The sequence below is a fragment of the Cetorhinus maximus genome, unplaced genomic scaffold (genome assembly GCF_964194155.1).
Source record: "Cetorhinus maximus unplaced genomic scaffold, sCetMax3.hap1.1 HAP1_SCAFFOLD_487, whole genome shotgun sequence".
Classification (NCBI taxonomy): domain Eukaryota; kingdom Metazoa; phylum Chordata; class Chondrichthyes; order Lamniformes; family Cetorhinidae; genus Cetorhinus; species Cetorhinus maximus.
In genome coordinates this window covers 96,724-117,470 of record NW_027596429.1, presented here as the reverse complement: position 1 = coordinate 117,470, position 20,747 = coordinate 96,724, and the positions used below count along the sequence as shown (strand labels likewise).

Genomic DNA, 20,747 nt, shown 5'->3' with positions numbered 1-20,747 from the left:
TAAATTTAAGGAGGAGATAGATAGATTTTTACTTAGTAATGGGTTGAAAGGTTATGGGGAGAGGGTGGGAAATTGGATTTGAGGCCGAAATGAGGTCAGCAATGATCTAAATTAATGGCGGGGCAGGCTCGAGGAGCTGAATTGCCAACTGCTGCTCCTAGTTCTTATGTTCTTATGTTCCTATTTACTGTTTATTCCTTTATCTTGTTAGCCTTCCTTAAATGGTCTACCTCGCAAGCATCTTTATGCCATTCTTATGTCTACCTGACTGGTCGATATCCTGCAGTGTACAGCTTTCTGCTTCATTCTTAATCACACAGCCAATTTGCGTATCATCTAAAGCCTTCTTAATCATGCTCTTTTCAAGTGCAAGTAACTGATATATGCAAGAAAAGGCAAGTGTCCTATTACTAAGGCCTGGGGGATACCACTCCCATTTAAAGAAACACCCCGTGTCATTTACCGCTTGCTTCTGCATTGAACCAATTTTGGATTTACCTCGCCGCTTTGCCTTGGATCACATTGGCTTTTAAATTCGGAACCGCTCTGCCATGTAGAACCTGGTCATTTTAAAATCCACATAGACTACATCGAATGCACTGTATCCATCGGCACTCCTTATTATCCCTTCAAACCATTTAACCACAATAGTCAGACTCGTCCTTCCTTTAACAAATTCTTGCTGTCCAGCTTTGCTTAGTCAGTGTCATTCTAAATGTAGATGCACCCTGTCCCTTAGAATGTTCTCTTCCCAATACTATTCCCGGCTCCAAGATTATATTCAATGTCCTGTAATTACTCAGGCTATACCTTTATCCGTTTGAACAAGGGTACAACGTTAGCTGTCCTCTCGCCCTGTCTCAGTGCCTGAAGTTGCCTAGGATTATAAAGTGATGGTGATTCCTATGCCGAGGATACCATTCCTGCGGGCCTTGGGATTCATGCAGTTTCAAAGGTATTAAACCGCTTGATACTTTCAAGATGGTGGCAATTCGCCATTTCTCAAGGAGAATTGGGAATGGGTAGAGATGTTTGACTTAACAACTATTCCAAATCAGTCGATAAGCGCTGGTTTGGTATAATTTAGGCAAACCAACTTCCACTGTCACCTGGTGGCCAATCGTTGCCATTACTGCTATCGTGAAACTGTCGACGTTCGTACTGTTGTTGATAGAAACGTATCAACAAACAAATTTGCACTTATATTCCACTCAACGCATTTTTAATGTGTTTTCTATGGACACACTCACGGACAGAAATAGAGGCATATATATATATGTTCAGGCTCGGTCACGCAACCAGTAGCCACGGAAAACGTGAATGTAAAGGCCCTCAGGAGAAACATTAAAACACGGTGTACAATAGCCACAACAGAGATTTCCACTAGTCAGTATAAACTGCAGTGCACTCTGGCTCACCTTTCCTTCTGCCCCTCAATCCAGTTCAAATTTCCGAGATTGTCATAAGATTCGACCAGTACTTTCAACAAAACTGTTACATTACACCAGAGAAATGAGAAATTGTACACAGCTTCTGATGGCTCTGACCAAGACTAAACGTATTTTTCCAACAAAAAAAACCCCATCCTCCCACCCAGTCAAATATATGTTCTTTAATTATTATGAGACATACCTCTCCCTTCACCCATCTGTCTATTTACTTAACACAGAAGAAATTACAGTACCACAATAACTGACATTGGCAATAGATTAATTTAAACAGAGTGTCCAGTTCATTCATAACAGAAAAGGGGCCTTATTTAATATAAACAGCGATAAGGACTCCTGCACTCTGAGCAGTTTAGTGCATGAATACCTATGGCAGACCCTGTAAAATAAAAACAGGGAGATGGCCTCATGTAATTTAAACTGAGGGGCGGGGGGCATAACATAATTCAGAAATAAAGGAGAAAGGGTCTAGTGTAATATAAATAAGGACATGGATGAGTGCAATATAACCAGACCCATGCTTCAGTGCAGCAATAACTGAAAAAGAGCCTAGTGTAAAGTGTGGATGGGCACAGAGTTTATTGCACTAATATCCATGGCAGGACCCAGAATAATATGGACTGAGACATGGCCAGGTTATGGCCTTGCAAAACCCTTCAGAAACTTGAACACTTCTTTCAAAACGTCCCTTAACTTCCTCTGCTCTAGGATGCTATTTCTTTCGTTTTTCCACATAACGGAAGCTTCTCACCCCCTTCTGATGAATCTTTCGACAGCATCTTCAGAACGCGAGAGCTCTGCGACATAGAAGGACAAGGACAGCAGGTGAATGGGAGCACCAACACCTACTAGTGCCGCTCCAAGTCACACACAGTATTCTGATTTGGAAATATAGATTTTTTCCTTCGTGGTTACTGAGTCAAAATCCCAGCGCTCCCTTCCCACCAACACTGTTTTTGGATTTGTGCCACACACAAGGTGGCTCACCAACACATTCTCCAGGGCAATTAGGTATGGCTATATAAATGTCGGCCTTGACAGAAATGTCAACATCTGTGAATGAAGTAGAACTAGCAATAACTGAGTGAAGGTCTGCTGTGATATAAACATAGACATGCTATGGAGCAGTAATAATTGACGCAGTGTATGTATGTTTTCATGGAAGCAATCGCGCTATCACTGCCACCCGGTGGCGAAAGATTGCCATTAATGTTACTGTAAAAATGCCTTTATCAGTTATTGTTTCTCATATTAACACATCTGAAAACAAGCTACAATGAAATACAAGATCATTACATTCTACACGGGGTGGCAAAGGATAAAAAATGTAAAGAATTCCGTATGACTGAAGCTTTGTTGTGCAAAGAAACATTAGCAAAAGGACAAAGTGGTTCAAACCCTGTTAATTTATATTAATGTACATTTATTGGCCTTAACTGAAGGGAGGAATTTTGATCAGGGAACATTTGTGTATGTGTGTGTGTGCGCGCGTGTGTGTATGTGTGTCTCTGTGTGTGTGTGTGTGTGTCTGTGTTTGTCTGACTGTATCTCTGTATTTCTGTTTGTTTACTTGTGTGCCTGTGCGTATTTATCTAAACACATCTATCTTAATATTTCTATGCGAATTCTGCAAAGGTAAATGATTATGTTTTCCAGTTATGTTCCAATATTTTATTCCCTCTGATTAAAAATATAATTTTAGGCCCTGTAATAGCTTTAATCTGCATTGATGATCCATTTATTTTGTGCTCATATTTAGATTGCATTTTCCCACCGACCATTCTGTTACCAAGGCAATGTCTGTCTGTCCTCAGAAATCATTTGTAAAGGTGATTAAATCGGAGCATGCACAACGTGTATGAACACATTGTTCTTTGTGACAGATTGTTAGTTGATCATCAACGCATCACACGGGACCTTGTATTGATTTCGGCATGTTGCAGTAAAAGTGAGAATCTCACTATATGTGAACTGAGATTAATACAACAGTAATTCTTCTGACTTATTTTTTCTTTCAGTCAGAAAGAAATCGAATTATATCCAATAACAATTTATATACCACCTTTAATGTCGTAAATCGCCCCAAGCTCACTCATAAGACCATTAACAGATCAATTTTGACACCCAGTCGCTTAAGGAGACATAATACATGGATGACCATACATTAGGTCAACCATGTAGCTTTTAGTGAAGGTAGTAAAGGAGGAGAGAGGGAGAAGTGGTTTATGCGTGAATTCCATAGCTTAGGGTCCAGGCAGTTGATAAAATTCACGGATGCAAAAGATGTGAGAATTGGAGGAGTGGAGAGCTCTCGGACAACTGTAAGGCTGAAGGAGTTGACCGTGATGGAGGTGGTGGTGGTGAGGTCGGTGGGGGGGAGGTGGTGGAGGCCATGGAGTGAGTTGAACAACTGTGATAATTTTATTACTGATGCATTACTTAACCGAGAGCCTCCGTGCATCAGGGACAACATGGTTGATGGGCAAACGGGACTTGTGTGCATTAGGAAATGGGCAAGAGCTTTTAGCTTGAGCTCCTATTTATGGAAGGTGGGCTCTGGGAGGATGGTCAGGAAACCATTGGAATATTCAGGTCTACAGGTGACAAAGAGATGGATGGGAGTTTTAATCCACTGCCTATATTATGTCGACCCAGGAACAGGGAATAATTAATCGGATTTCTGCTCCCATGTCTGTCGGCGTCATATATGACCAGTAACAAATAATCATTCCTAGGGTTTGTGCTCGCATGACTGCCTGTGTCATATAGACCCAACATCTGGAGATAATACCCAGGGCTTGTGATTCAATGTGTGTCCGTGTGACTTGGGACCACCCCTGGGAATCATTAATATGGCTTGTGCTTCAAGGGCACGTCGTATCAGATAATCCCTGCACCTAGAAGCAATTCCAAGGTTTTGAGCAACTAAATGCTCATACATCAGAAAATCCAGGTTCTGGGGACAATTCCCAGCGTTTTTGTTCTCTGGTGAGTCTGTTGGGTCCGGGTGTTTGATACTAACCCCAGGATTTATGCTTCCTGGTGCATCTAATGTCCCCCAGTCTCTAGGAATCACATCCATGGTCTGTGATCCCTGGAGCGTCAGGTAGGCCCCAGGCTCTCGAAATCATTTCTTCGGTTTCTGCCACAATAGCCTCATGCTCTGATAATCATTCCTAGGATTCACACCCTGGTACTTCAGAGAGGATACAGGTTCTGGGAATCAATCTCAAGTTATTAATTCATTCGAAATGAAAGTCCATATACCCAATGGAGATGAGCCTGGACTGCTTGGGCATATTTTTGCTGGGCAGATCTGTGTATAAATAGGCTCCTTTGCCAACACCTGGGTTCTTGTTGCCTTCCTTTCTCTGATCAGCGGGCTGGAAGCTGAATGTTGAAGTTTCTGCACAGCAGCCAGAGATGTTTCCTGTAAATTGCAATGTGACTTATCGCTCCTTCCTGATGATGGAATGCTGGATTCCTGTCACTGCCTGTTGGGCAGAGATATGGGATGAACGTGTTGTTCAAAAAACTTGGAATAAATTTATCAGCAAATGAATCGTTAGGCAATGTCGATCTAAATTGTGTTTCTCTTGAGATGATATTAAGGAAACTGCGTTTTGTGAATGGCACGTGCAGAACAGAATAAATGCGACAACAACAATACAATGAGTTTGGGATTTTAATTAATTAAGGCCAATTTGATTCTGATAATTGCGGAGTTCTTTTACAATCCTGTAGAAGGGAATGCCAGCTGTGCTGGTATCACACAGATATAAAGAACAGATTAACTGCACTGATACCAATGTTTGATTCCTTTAACAAGTTTTTACTTTACCCAATGACCTGCATTCGGCGGAGTTACAATCCCAATCTGGAGACTGACTGACTGGGAACTCAAATTATTCACTGAAATTTTAATACAATTATAATGGCAGGCTTTGTATTTTCATATGTAACCTGTTGGTACAGTTTGTGTTGGCATCTGAAAAGCTGAACACAACTGCTTTAATATCACCATAAATTCAATGATTTCTCTTCCTTGGTGAAAAGTAACAACATCAAAAAAAAATCAAACTCGTGATGCCCCAAATCTCTGAATATAAGTTTGGTTTAGTGGTTTCAGCCTGGTCAATATTGTTTTATCTGCGTTGCTAAATATATCCCCATTGTTTGTGCGATGCATTTGTCACATCAATACGAAAGGTAGGCAGAGTGATTTAATTCTCAACTAAATAGGGTTCGGCTGAACTATGCAGTCTCATCACACAAACACTCCTCGGTGTTAATCTCAACATCTCCCATTTAGAATCGTTCAGTGTGAAATGAAAGAGCAATATTCACACTGGTGAACTGAGATCCTGTGGAAAATTGATTCACCGGGAATTGTTTTAAAGTGAAGCTGTACATTTGACTATGGATTATATCTGAAATTAAGTGATAATACTCCGAAACATTCCATGTCCTTGCATAAATGCCATCGCTTTCTCTGGACAAATATCAGTAACATTTGTATCTTCTGTCCCACAGATAGGGGCCAATGGAAATAAGAAAGACTTGCAGTTACACAGTGCAGTTCACAACCATAGGATACCTTAAAGATCTTTAAAGACAATGAAGATTTTCTATTTCTAAATATATAATCACCAACTTAGTGCAAGGAAACGTGGCCGTGAATGCACGCACAGCAAGATCCAATACACTGCACTGCGATAAATCACCAGATAATCTGATTTTAGGATGTTGACTGAGTGATAAGTATTGGCCCTGGGCACAGGGGAGATCTCTCCCGATCTTCGAACTAATTCCATGGGAACGTTTAAGTCCATCTGAGAGGAATTGGACACTGAGCACATGTGAGGTGTTTATTGGGAATGTAAAGATTCGCCCTGAATCAATTTAAAACTGAACCTGCTTTGGACACATATTATCTCATTCCAAAGGATAAGTAGACAATCTAAACAAAAGACATTTGTGGAACACGGAATATTAATTGTTAATAATTGTTTATACAGCTGGTCCCAGACAGGAAAAGAGAGGAGGAGTCAGGCTGTTAACTGGGGGAGGAGAGTGACTCCCATTCTCCAGCTCTGTCTCTCTCTCTCTCTCTTATTTGACTCTAGCCGGTATAAATAGCGGGGCGGTTCAGCTCCTGATTCACAATCCGCAGGTTTCGCTGCGACGGAGAGTCACGCTCCCAAGTCAGTTATACCCAGAGACTGAGGATGGGATTTGCGCTGTGCCTTTGCTTCTTCTTGGCTTGTTCCACCTGTGAGTATTCCTGACTTTATAATTGTAACAATAGAAGTCTGCATCTTATCTGATATCGTTTTGATATTAACATTCACTGATTTGATTTTTTTTAATGTAATTACATTTTTTCCATTCGCTAACAGATGTCCAATCCGTCGTCGTGCTGACCCAGCCGGCTTCAGAGACCGCCAAGCCCGGAGAATCTCGCAAACTGTCCTGTTCAGTGAGCGGGTTCAATCTGGACAGCTACTATGTGCACTGGGTTAAACAAGTTCCTGGGAAAGGGCTGGAGTGGCTCCTTGCTTTCTACAAGGCCTCGGGAACCACGTATTACGCGCCTGGAGTCGAAGGTCGAATCATTCCATCAAGAACTTCGTCCACAACTTACATTGAGATTAAAAATCTGAGACCTGAAGACACCGCGAGGTATTACTGTTCAAGAGACTCACAGCGACCTGAACAAGCCCAGAGCTCGTACAGAAACCGCAGAGAAATAATTGCAGTGAATCATAGGTCAGTATTAGCGCAAAATAGGTTAAGAGATGTGATATAACCTAGATTGAAAAGTTATATTTTCCAAAGCAATAAAGTGGCGAAGAATAAAAACAAAATGTTGACTAACTCTGTGTATTAAAGAACATAGTTACCGGTTAGAATGTGCACAATTGACAAGGAGACAAATCGAAATGTTTACATGTTATTATGTGAACGGGGATAATTTTAGCCCAAAGTTCTGCTCCTGAGTAAAACTCTTGGATGAATTATAATCAAAATCTGAAAATCTTCTGTTGCATGGAATGATTTATTTCTTATAGCAACAATCGGTGAGTGAGAGCAGTATTTGTGCTGGTGCGTGTCACTGTGGTACTACAGTGTGTCACGGTGATGTGTATAGCGAACTCCTCATACAAATACCCCAGAGAGGGAGTTTGATCGAATCTGCGATCAGTATCACAGCAGGAAAGTCAAAGAAAATGAACATGACCAACAATAAGCTTATGAAGGAACACTGAACTGCGAAATATGTATAAATGCCTTCGTTTTAATTAATTTTGATTATCTTGCTAAATAGGGGCACAGATGTTAAAGGCGTATTTCGATCCGCTTTATAAACATAATGAAGAGTAATAACTGAAATATCACAATGATGTATTCATACAGTATTCAGAATCAGTTTTCTCAGTCCGCTATGGATTTGAATCTCTGTATTTCACATTTAACTGTCCGCCACAGTTTCTGACACGGTGCGTCTCACAGTGATACAACTGGTTGGCACAGCCGTTACTGTTAATGAAAAAACCTCATCGGAGCTAATTGATTGCATTTGGGTCAATGCATTTTGATTTTTTACAATATAGCTATATTAAACAAAGCCCTATCTCTGCCTGGAACTTCCCAATTGACAGGTTTCAAGAGGTGCCAGTGTGTTAATTATTAAACCATTGCTTGCTGATTTCAATGCATGATCCTGAGCTACTCTGCGAAACACAAAAAACAGTATAATTTATAAACTTTAAAAAATATTTAACAAATTTACTATTTTGATAAAGCCGATCATGATTTTACTTTGCCTCTCGGCTCGGAATTTAAATTAATATTGAATTTCTCCTCTTGTGTGCAGAAGTAGTTGTTGTGTGACCCAGACCAGCGAATGTAACACTGTGACTATATTTGGGACTGGGGACAAGGGACCATGGTGACGGTAACTGCAGGTAAGAAACATGCCTTCATTCTGTGCTGTTGGATTTGCTTCATTGTTTCATATTTCTGTTTATTTTAGTCATTAATGTGTTAACCAAAACTTTGCATTGGTGGATTCTGTGTTTACAATGTTTCATTTAATTATGCTGCAAAGGGATTGAACAATTGTTCTGCTTCTCCACAAAAAAAATGCTATTGGAATTTTATGGACTTGTTTGAGTGATTTGCCTTTTATCTGCTGATGAGGCTTTGTGCCTGGCTTACCTTAAATACCTGAGTTTTGTTAAAAAATTTGGTGTTTCTACCATGTTTAATCTCGGTGACATCTGATTGCTGCAGGTTTTGTAATCGACTGAAAACATTGTGTTTAAAAGCGTTGGAAATAAGATTGTAGACAGGAAACCGAGTGCTATCAAGGTCAAAAATGACGTTTTAAACTATGGGTTTTAAAATAAATGTTTGTCATGTTTATTTGTGTCAACTGCGCTGAAAAATATCAATATAATGTTGACGAACGTTCACCTTAAATAAGTGAAATGCTACGATAAATAGGAACAAGATGGTTAACAAATTTCCTGCCTGGATCAGGTTTAAATTAATACAACTTGACACGTTATAATGCAGTAATATCCCCCGATATTACTAAAATATACCGTGAAAATCAACATTAAACATGATCCATCGAAATACAATTATTCTGTCATTGTTTCATGTTTCTGTTTATTTTAATAAATGACTTGTTCAATGAAAGGCGATTTCGGTGCGATGTATTGAGGTTTATTTGAAATGTTGCACCTGATTCTGCTGAAAGGACTTAGGTAATTAAGCAGTTGTTGGATTCAGTCCCTCGGTGTTGTGATTTGGTGTTAAGTGCTGAGGAGAATATGTGCCTGGGTTACTTCGAACAGTTAAAGCTCGTGGACCTGTTTGGTGATTCTACAGCATGTAATGTCGATCACATCTTCAGGTTGTTGCCTATGTGTTTAAACCATTGTGAAGCAGGGCTATAGTTAAATAGCAGGCAGGCTTTTTAATCAATGTTGATCGATATTTTGATGCCTTTTTATTTCAGTGCTAATTGAATATTAACCATTAATATTTTTTTATCCGATGCTCCTATTTAATGCTTGAAGTAACACTGCAATGTTAAAGGACTTAACCAGCGAATTTGAACTGTAATGGGGAGTTAAATGAATATAACTCAAAAAATTATATTGGGGAAGTATTTCCCAAGATTACAGTAATAAAAAATAGTACTGCTCGACATTTAGTAGATAATCTGTGCTTTCCACAACCCTGCTGCAGACCGCAGAACAAGTAATATCAGCCGGACAAATGCCGAGGTTCCAACAACTTCCATTGTGTTTTTAAATACATAGATAATACACACAGAGTTTGCAGTGTTTCGTTTTAACAGAGGTTTTAAAGTAATTGATTCCTCCCTGGTTTACGCAAGTTGAAAAGTGCTAAATAGTTATCAATTAAATGCATTTTTAAAATTGCAGTTAGCTAATTTAATATATCTGCCAGGTTGCTGAATCTTTGCTGTGCAACCAAACTGCGTAGTTCCTTCAATTTGAGTTTAGACCATTATCACTAAACCAATCTTAAACAGTTTGCAAGATGCGTCGTTGACAGTTAATGAATCGCTCAAGAATTTTATTTAAACTTAGAGAAAGTTCAGAATGCATAAGGCTGGAGATTGACAAACATTGCAATTGAAGCAGGTTGGCTTAATTATAAATGTAACTTTTGAATTGAAGAACACCAACCAATCTTGCAAAGCTGTGAGATATATGGGTTGAATTAAATGGGAGCTACATTTAATTCTCATGAAAATCGTTGTTCTTTTTTCTCGTTGAGTTTCAGTGACTCTGGTGATGCAGAGGAATTGTTATCTCTGAGTTCTGCATTGATTGTTGTGGATCTTAATTTCAATAAGTAGCATTATATATCTAAACAGAAATTGCTGAAAAATTACTCAGTAGGACTGGCAGCATCTGTCCATGGAGAAGCAGAGATCTGAAGAAGAGTCATACGGATTCGAAACGTTAACTCTGTTTCTCTCTCCACTGATGCTGCCAGACGTGCTGAGTTTTGCCAGCATTTTCCGTTTTTATATAAGATTCCCAGCATTTTATTTTCATTATATATTTAAAACACATTTACGTGTATTATGTGGATTACGGGAACGGTATATCGAAGCTTGGCTGTATTATTATCTAGGGGAGGCTCCGAGAATGGCGACAAACTGCCAGGGCTACTTTAATTATTAAAATAAAACTGCTGTTGAAATGTGGGATGATATTTAAACTCCGGAGTCCTGCTTTAGTGACTAGAGGATGTTGCACTCCATTTTTTTTTACCGATTTGAGTACCCGGATAGTGTTTGAACAACTTATACATCTATCATGTGAAATACACGTTTAGAACTGAAGAGCTTTTATGTCGTGCCAACATAGTCACAAACATGAAAATCTTACACGGGCATAGATACAGGAGCACATTATATAAATTTGTGATCATCTTAATTTATTAAAAGTATTATAATGTATTTGTCCGAAAGTGTATGGAATTATTTGCTTAATTTAATAAGTGTCACCTTAATTTAATTAAGCCTATTATTAACAAGAGACAAATCAGAAGAAGAATAAAATTATTAACTAACTTGGCATAATAAGGTAAAATATCAACAATGTCAAAATAGAATCTACGATCGGTGCAAATTCATTACAAAAAAATCTTTCAAATGTCCTGCGCTGAGTCCAGGATTAAAGCTAAAACACATGGTTGGAGAATTTTAAAAATTATTTTCAATTAACTTGGAAAGTAACATGTTTCTTACTCAGCTGCCTTCAGCTCCATTGAATGTTGGTGTACAATTTAATTAATTACCTTCGTGTTTTGCCTCAGCAGTTTCAATGGTTACACATAATTCTGAAATTATGTCAATGAATAATCGGAGTTCAGTGTAAATATTTCCTGATTTGTTAAATTCTTGCACTGTTACAATGTCCCTTTATAGACATAAATTACCCTGAATGTAAATTATTTTGATGAACCTGTTCTCAGCCAAACTAACTCTAAGACTGTTGTGAAAACTGTACACAGACAGGGAGAAATTGAGGCCCGTCAAAAGGAGTTTTTCAATTTAGAATCAGAATAATTTCAAAAAGTGACGTGGTCATAAATTTAAAAAAGTTTTAATCTATTCAAACGGATTAATGGACACTGGAGAAATCTATCTTTAATAGAATGTTTTTTGCATTGTTTATGTCTGTTCTGTTTCTATGTGCGTGGTCACTGTGCGAGAAGCGTGAGCCTTCTGGCTGTTTGTGAACTTTCTGGTTCATTCTCCTGTATTTCAGGGAATTAACTTCGAACCATTTATTTAAGAAGTTTGTATATCCGAGAAAGATGCGAGTCTGTTCTTAAGTTTGAGAAGGTGTCTCAGAAATAAGATCAGTATCCCAGTTTGTGGAATTCAGAAGGAATGCAAAGTGTAGAAAGATATTTTTCCTGTTCAGTGTTTGCTGTATCAGAGCCGCTGGTTTGTTGATGGTCCAGTCTAAGCGTAAGTTTTAACTAACAATGCGGAATAGGGGGCTTTTTAGAATGCATCCCACCATTACTATCCCTGAAATACATCGCTTTACAGGACTGTGCAAAGAGAGTTTTAGTATAACTCACCTGTTCTGTATCTGACATGAGCGTGTTGGCACTGTCAATGTTCTAGGAACTTTAACGAGTATCAAACACATTGGGCGCGAGTGCTCCGAATTAGATATGTAAAATTAAATGCTTCAATTCCTCCAATGAAGTAGCAGATCGTTAATTTAACGTACATTTCATTCTAAAAAAAAGCTAATTTTCTGATGAAGGGTTGATGATTAAACATTTTCAATAACAGATAATATTTCAATCAGATTGACCTGATCTAAAGTTCAATTTCAGGACAGTTGAAGGAAGTGACTGTAACGTTACCTTCTGCGATAAGATCGAATCTGGAAATAAATTGTGCAACTTAAATGGACAGTATGGTGCCTTACTCCTTATCTAATGCAAACTACGGTGGGAATGAAAGCTGGAAAACATGAATTTAACTTAACTCAATGCACAACCTGATTCCAACTACCCTAAGAACATTTGATGAACTATCATAGAAGCAGTTTTACTCTTGTTCTAAGGGCTTTACTAGGGTTTGATGTGGAACTTCAATGTTCTTCTCTCTTGTACCTAATCAGTACAGTCTGTGAACTGTGAACATTTGATAGTGCAGTGTAGATGAAACGCCTTTTTCTGAACAAGTATGCATTCATGCATCCATTTTTCCATCTATCGATGCAAAGATCGATATATTAATCGGTCTATCTGTCTATCTATCTATCTGTCTGTCTGTCTGTCTGTCTGTCTGTCTGTCTGTCTGTCTGTCTGTCTGTCTGTCTGTCTGTCTATCTATCTGCCTATCTTGTCTTTCTGCCTGTCTCTCTCTCTCTCTCTCTATTTTCTATCACTCTCTATCTCTTTCTCTATCTATTTCTCTCTCTATCTATCTATCCATCTGTTTATCTGCCTGTTTCTCTCTCCCCTTCTATACCTCTATCGATCTATATATCTATCTATCTGTTTGTCTATTTATCTATATACCGATCTCTTTAACTCTCTATCTATCTATCTGTTTATCTAACCAAGATAGCTGATAATAATGGATTATTTGTAAACATCATTGAGCATTGGCAGCTTTGGAGAGTTAATTCAGAATTGTGATTGGCCGAAATCCAACCGTCCATGCTATCAAATAGTCTCATTGAACAACTCTGGGTCATGCTTTATAAAAGTGCTAAAAGTGTGTCTGTAAGTAATGAAGCTAGTCGATCCACCGGTCGGAGTTACAGAATCTTTAGAGCAAATGCTGCCAAGCATCATCTAAGTTTATCCCCTGAAAACAACAACATGTTGATCATGAAACTAGAATAGATTAGTGTAAAAACCCCTCTGGCCCACTGATGTCCTTCATGGAAGATAATCGGCCATCCTGGCCCAGAGATAGCTAAATGTTGCTGCATTAAAACAGTCATTTGCTGCTGATAAGAGGTTGATAGTAAAATAATTTAAGCGAAAGCTCAGTGGAAATAATGTGGAAGGATGTAAAGGTTTGAGGAATGTTTGATGTTTTCCTCAACAGAGGAGCAAGGGCTGGAGGAAGCCCAGCTTACATTATGCCTTATTTAACTCGCCATAATGTGGTCTCATGGGCAATATTTCCCTTTTCCGACTTGTGCCTCATCTTGTGCACAAGACTGGCCATCATGGCGGCGTGTCCCGTCGGGCATATCAACTCCTAAATGCAGTTTATGACGAGGATATTTTGGAAATAAATGATACTAATATTAAACTTCGAACAATTTGCTTATTTCATAAGCCCGAATCAAATTTTTAACTTGTTCAATTGACTCTTCATTCCCAGCAACACCGTCTGCCCCCACCCTCTACGCTCTGCTCTCCTCCTGTGAACAAGCAAACACTGCCGGCTCCGTGACCTACTGCTGTTTGGCTGCGGACTACTCCCCCGAAATCACCAGCGTTTCCTGGAAGAAAGATCAAGAGACGATCACAGCTGGATTGAAGACTTACCCATCAGTGCTGAACAAGAAGGGAACCCACACCCTGAGCAGCCAGTTAACCATCACCGAATCAGAGGTGGGAAGCAGCACAATCTACTGCGAGGTTCGACGGAGCGGGTCGGTCTGGGTGAAGGAAATGCCAGGTTCGTGTTGTGGGATGCTCAGGGCGGCAGTGCCGGGGCTGGGTGAAGGGGAAACGTGGTCAACAAATGAGTTATGTTCAAATTCTGCATCACATGGGTTAGAATGTAGTGAGAGTATTGTGTGTAGTTCAGGTGCCCATATCACACTTAGTGTATTGTGGATACCTGTATTCTCCACATCACACTTAGTGGATTGTGTAGAGTTCTGGCCTCCACATCACACTTAGTGTGATATGTACAACTCTGGTCTCCGCATCACAGTTATTGTACTGTGGACAGTTTTGTTCTCCACATCACAATGTAGAGTACTGTGTATAATTAAGGTCTCCACATCACAGTAGGTGTACTGTGTGCAGTTATCCCCTCCAAATCACACCGAGTATACTGTATGTAGTTCTGGTTTCCACGTAAGGAGAATGCTACAGGGGCGTTGCAACAAGAGCTAAACTACTTAAAAGGACAATACCAGAGCTGATAGATTACATCTGTCAAGTAACAGCGAATAGGCTGGTGGTCTATTCTCTACAAAATAAAAAATTGTGGTGTGACCGAATAAAGGTCCTCAGACTTCTGAAATAATTTGATAGATTAGACAAGAATTAGAGCTCATGTTTACAACAGAATGTTCAAAAAAATCAATTGGCAAATCAGAATCTTCTTTACACCAAGGATGAGCAGAATGTGGGAATTTCTGTAGGTGAGACGTTACTGAGACCCTGTTTAGGGGAATCTTAATAGATACATGAGGGAGATTGTAAAGAAGGTGGTTTTTATACTGCAAGATGAAGTAGAGCGAGAGGATGTTCGTGTGGAGCCTAAAGTCCAGCATTGAACTATGGGGCCGGCTGGCCTGGTTCTGTCCTGTGGATTTTATGTAAATAGTTTTACAGTTTTTAATTGTTTGGTTTGAAGCAAAATTATTTCCAAATAATATGTATTTTCTTGCAGACCTTGTGGTGCATCATCCAACTGTTCTCCTCACCGTGAGCCCCAGTGACGAAATCACAAGCAGCAGATTTGCAACCATCGTCTGTTCAATCGTTGATTTCCGTCCAAATTCAATCAATGTGAAGTGGCTGAAGAATGGACAGGCCATGGTCTCGGGCTTCGTCACCTCTCCCGGCTTTGAAGTGAACGGGGACTTCTCGGCGACCAGTCGGCTGACAGTCCCCGCTGGGGACTGGTTCAGTCACACGCTCTATACCTGCCAGGTCACTCATAAAGGGGTCACTCAAAGCCGAAACATCACCAGACCTGAGGGTAAGAGACACAACCCGAGAAAGTTCAAGGCCATTCTTGGTGCCAATCTCTGTCCAAGCCAAGAAATATTTTGGAATGACTAAAAGCCAGAGAATGTGCCCCATTTGCCAATTTTCCCGTTTGTGTTTCCTTCCAAAGGAAACAAAAACACACTGAAGAAATCCTTTCATTTATACAGCGTCTTCAACAGCATCAGATTGTCCCAAAACACTTAGCAGCCAAGGAATGATCGTGGAAATGTGCTCATTGTCGTAAAGTAGAATATTCAGCAGCGATTTGCGGCACAACAGTCTCTTAGAAACTGGGACATGATGTTGACAGGATTTATTTATTTATTGGTTTCATTCTGTTTGTTGAGGGATACATGTTGCCCAGGAAGCAGACACCTTTCAGCTCAGCATTTCGAACGTTTTCTTTTCATTTTTATTTCAGATTTCCAGCAATATTTGGCTTTTAGAACTAAATAACATTATTGGTTTTGCTGCTGGGGAGGGTTCAAAGTAACTCAGGAGGGGCGTGGGAACAAGGAGAGAATGTCAGCGAGTAATACCAGGGTGCCTGGAATTCTGTGAGAGGCAGCTAACACTAAAAGAGGGAATAGTCAGTTAATAGATGGAGTCGGGGTAAGGGAGCATGCAATGAAGCCTGAATCAGCGTTGCACTGCATGTATGTGCATGCACGGAGTATAGTTGATAAAATTTCGGAGTTACTGTCATAGATTGTCTTGTGGGATTATGATGCTAGGGTGATAACGGAGACCTAGCTTAAGGAGGGGCAGAATTGGGTGTTAAATATTCCTAGTTACAAGATGTTCAGAAAAGAGAGGAAAGGGCATAGAGAGGGGGCGGGGTGGTCGTGGCGTTTTTGGTTAAGGAAAGTATTGCAGTACTGGAGAAAAATAATGTGTCAGGCTATTCAAGGACATAACCAATTTGGCTGGAACAAAGGAAAAAGAAGGGTGCAATTACATTGCTGGTTGTAATGTATAGACCGCAATAGCTGGTGGGAAGATAGAGAGGAGCAAGGAAATAACAGAGAGGAGTAAACATCATCGGGTAGTTATAATGGAGGGGGGTGGGGTTCATTACCCGAATATATACTTTGATAGTGGTACCGTAAGGGGCAGTGAGGGAGCAGCATTCCTAGATCATACTCTGGAGAATTTCCTACAGCAGTGTGTGCCCAGTGCAAGAAGAAAGGAGGCACTGCCAACCTGGCTCTTAGGAATGAGGTGGACCAAGTAAATAAATTGACAGGAGGGGAGCATTTAGGGGACAGTGATCATTGTATCGTAAGGTTCAGGATGACGGTGGAAAATTACATTGACTAATCCAGGGTAAGAATAGACAACTGGCAGAGAGCGGACTTCAATGGGGCAAGAATGGGGCTGGGCCTAATAGAATGGAACCAAAGGTTGGTGGGAAAAACAGTGGCTGAACAATCGGCTAACTTCAAAGAGAAGATGGTTTCGGCACAGCCAATGTATGTTCCCTCAAAAGGGAAGGGCAGGAGAAACAAATTCGGAGCTCCTTGGATGGCAAAGGAGATAGAAATGAAGTTAAGGAAGGAAAAATGTGCTTACAACAGGTGTCGGGTAGCAAATACATTTGAGAACCAAGCTGAATACAGAAGGTTCAGAAGGGATGTGTAAAAGCAAATAAGAGAAGCAAAGAGGGATTATGAAAAAAGACTGGCAGCTAACATAAAAGGAAATCCCAAAGTATTCTATAAGCATATCAATCGTAAAAAGTTTGTAAAAGGAGGATTAGGACCGATTAGGGAACAAAAAGGGGATTTACACATTGAGGCAAGAGGCATGGCTGAGGTGTTAAATGAATATTTTGCTTCTGTCTTTACCTTTAGTTAGATGCTGCCCAGGCCATGGTGACAGAGAAGGAAACTCCGTCACTAGAAGGGTTTAAAATTGATAAGGAGGAGGTATTGCATCAGCTGGCGGCACTTAAAGCTGATAAGGCACCGGGACCGGGTGGGATGCGTCCAAGAGTATTGAAGGAAGTGAGAGTGGAATTGCAGAGGCACTGACAAAACCTTTTCAGCGTTCCCTGCATTTGGGGAGGTGCTGGAGGACTGGAGATTTGCAAATATTACGCCCGTGTTCAAAAACGTTTGCAAAAGTCTGCCCTGCAATTGCAGACGAGTCAGTTTAACTTCGGTGGTGGGGAAAATTCTAGAAACAATCATTCCGGATGGAATTAATATCATATGGGATAATTTAGATTGATTAAGAAGAGTCATCATGGATTTATTAAAGGAAAACCCCGTATAACTAACTTGCTGGAGTTTTGTCAAGAGGTAACAGAGATGGTTAATGAGGGCAAGGCCGTTGATGTGGTCTATATGGACTTCCAAAAGGCGTTCGATACAATGCCACACAACAGACCTGTGAGGAAAGTTATAGATCATGGAATTAAAGGGACAATAGCTAAGTGGATAAATATTTATATATGTAAATGATCTAGATGTGGTTTGCAGGGGACAGTTTAAAGGTTTGTGGACGACGCAAAAGTTGGGAGAATTTGGGGAAATGTGATGTCACACTGAGAAAGCAGGCAGTCCCGGGCCTTAACAGTTGATGTTGAAGTCGGTACCTCTCACAATGCAATACTGACCCAGTGCTACATTGCTGGTATGAGCTACACTTGTGTTCAAACATCTGCAGTGGGGATTGAACCCATGTTCTTTCTGAATCAGAATCCCCCGGTGTTCAGGATTTCATCAACTCACAAAACACAGTGACATTTTGTTCAAAAGTTGGACGGTGAGTGAGGAGTCATTGGTTTTAGTTTTATCCGAAATTGATTGTTCATATTGTGAGTAGGATCGGTGTCTGCAGGCCTTTACTGGTAATTGCCCACGATTTCAATTCTGACAAAGATGTGCACTTTATTTCTGCTGCTGTTTTCAGATTGAGCAGCGCTGATAGCAGTTTGCATAATCTCGGCTGCATTCCTTTGAGTACAAGAGCCTAATGAGTGATCGATTTGCGGTGTTTTGGTTAATTAATGAAATTGGAAGTTGGGAGAAAATGCTTAGTCCTCCAAATTAGAGATAGGAAAATTCTGACGGAGGCCATTTTGGCAACATTTTCCTCACGCTGTGAAATATTATCACTTTCATTTCCCCAAGAATTTCTGAGGCTAGGAATCAATAGACATTTCAAAAGAAGAGATTAACATTTTTTTTTGAAAATGTTTCCCCCGAGTGCCCTCTCTCTCCATGTGCCCTCTCCCTCTCTCAGTCTGCCGCCTTTCCCCCTGTCCGCTCAGTCTCTTACATTTTTTTTTTGAAAATGTTATCGCACGTGACAGAACGGGGAGGATAAATGGGGTTAAGGGACACATTATCCTTACAGAGAGACATAGAGAGCTGAATGGTTTCCTCCTGTGCTGTTAGCGTTCTATCATTCTCTCATTCCTTGATTTCGGGACGAGTGATAATCTGTCGATAAAACGATTGTTCCTGAATTAATTCACATTGTTGCACTGGCATTTGGTTTAGTCATTCCTTTGGTTCAGGGTGGAAATACACAGGGAATGTTATGGAGTCTTCCAGAATTATTGCAAGTCACTGACCTTCAAATAATCAAAGCGTTTACACGGCAGGGTGAGATCAAATAAATATTCCCGTCGTGAGAGTGAAAGCTGAATACTGGGTTTCTGATTCTTTAAGATGATGTTTTCGTTGACATTCATTTTTGCTTCACAGTTTCCGACTGCACCGATCCCATAATTACTCTACAGCCGCCGCCAATAGAACAGGTCTTACTGGAGGCGACAGTGACCTTAACCTGCATCGTGAGTAATGCCCCTTATGGAGTCCTCGTGTCTTGGACACAAGAGCAGAAGCCTTTGAAATCAGAGATTGCTGTCCAGCCGGGAGAGGATCCAAACAGCGTGGTCAGCAACCTGAACATCTCAACACAAGCCTGGCTGAGTGGGGCTGAGTTCTACTGCGTGGTGAGCCATCAGGATCTGCCGACTCCTTTAAGAAATTTCATCCACAAGGAAGAACGTGAGTTTTGAGAATGAATCAATAAGTGAGCCAGTGTGCAAATTCCCAGTGTAAGTTTAAGAACCAATAATTAGTGTATATTGCATTAATGAGCTAGTCTGATTGGTAATTCCACTAACTAAAACCCCTAGGCCCGTAAATGAAGCATTTAAGCAGTAAATTCATAAGTAGGTGAATGAACAAGAAACTGTACTGCAGGGTTTGATGAGAATGCTGGGAAGAGCTTTGTATGGAGCTAACACACCAGCACAGAACTGTTCGACCGAATGGCCTGTTACTGTTACTGATGCAACTTTCCAATCCAATCCCGCATATTCTCAGAGTAAATGATTGCATCCACATCTGCTCCGAGCTAGAAAGCCGGTCAGACCCCAAAGTGGAAAATGGAGATCTTGAAAAGTCAAAACAAAACACATTTCTCTCATATCTAACCACCGGTGTCATTGTCCCTGGAATTCTCCTTTTTTTGACATTGATTGTAAATTTTTTGCAGCTAAATATCCGCGGGAACCGTCCGTCTCTGTCCTCCTGCCCCCGGCAGAAGATGTCTCCGCTCAGAAATTCATCTCCCTCAGCTGCTTAGTGAGAGGTTTCTCCCCCCGAGAGATCTTCGTCAAGTGGACCGTCAATGACAAGCCGGTGAATCCGGTGAACTACAAGAACACCGAGGTGATGGCGGAGAATGGCAATAACTCCTTCTTCATGTACAGCCTGTTATCCATTGCAGCGGAGGAGTGGGCCAGCGGCGCTTTTTACTCCTGTGTGGTGGGACATGAAGCGATTCCCTTGAAGATCATCAACAGAACGGTTGATAAATCCAGCGGTAAACCGAGTTTTGTGAACATTTCCCTTGCACTGATGGACACCGTTAATTCTTGTCAATGAGAATCTATCGCTTACATTTCGAACTTTAGTAGAAATAATAAAGTATATTCCTCAAATTGTGAATTAAATACACAGCCACTTAATTTATTGTGTTTTCTAGTTTTGCTAATGTTAGCCCTGTTTAGTTGATGTCGGGAATTTACAGGTCTCAGACCCGAGTCTTGCACAATCAGTGCCCCAGCTCAGATACACCCTGGGTTAGAGACAGAATAATGCTCATTCATTACAGAATTCTGCAAAGTTACTTCACCAACTTGCCCCTCGCTGAGGTGAATTCTGACAATGTCCCATTTCCCACAAGCACACACAGCAGCAGCATTTAGATCCCATTGTTCCTGCTTCACTTTTCGTCCATCCATTCAAACTTCTACCAGCTGGAAGTTGCCGCATCGCACCC

General features: G+C 40.5%; 1 gene segment (V, D, J or C); it reads left to right on the top strand.

Moving 5' to 3' along the window:
- LOC144673826 (Ig heavy chain C region-like) overlaps positions 1-20,433 on the top strand; it is a 52,167-nt gene extending 31,734 nt beyond the window's left edge. The window contains 6 exon segments of the C gene segment in view: positions 6,848-7,217; positions 9,277-9,350; positions 13,828-14,172; positions 15,121-15,432; positions 19,160-19,465; positions 19,959-20,433. Of these exon segments, the coding sequence occupies positions 6,848-7,217; positions 9,277-9,350; positions 13,828-14,172; positions 15,121-15,432; positions 19,160-19,465; positions 19,959-20,350 (1,799 nt within the window).
- Positions 20,434-20,747: the final 314 nt, after the last annotated feature.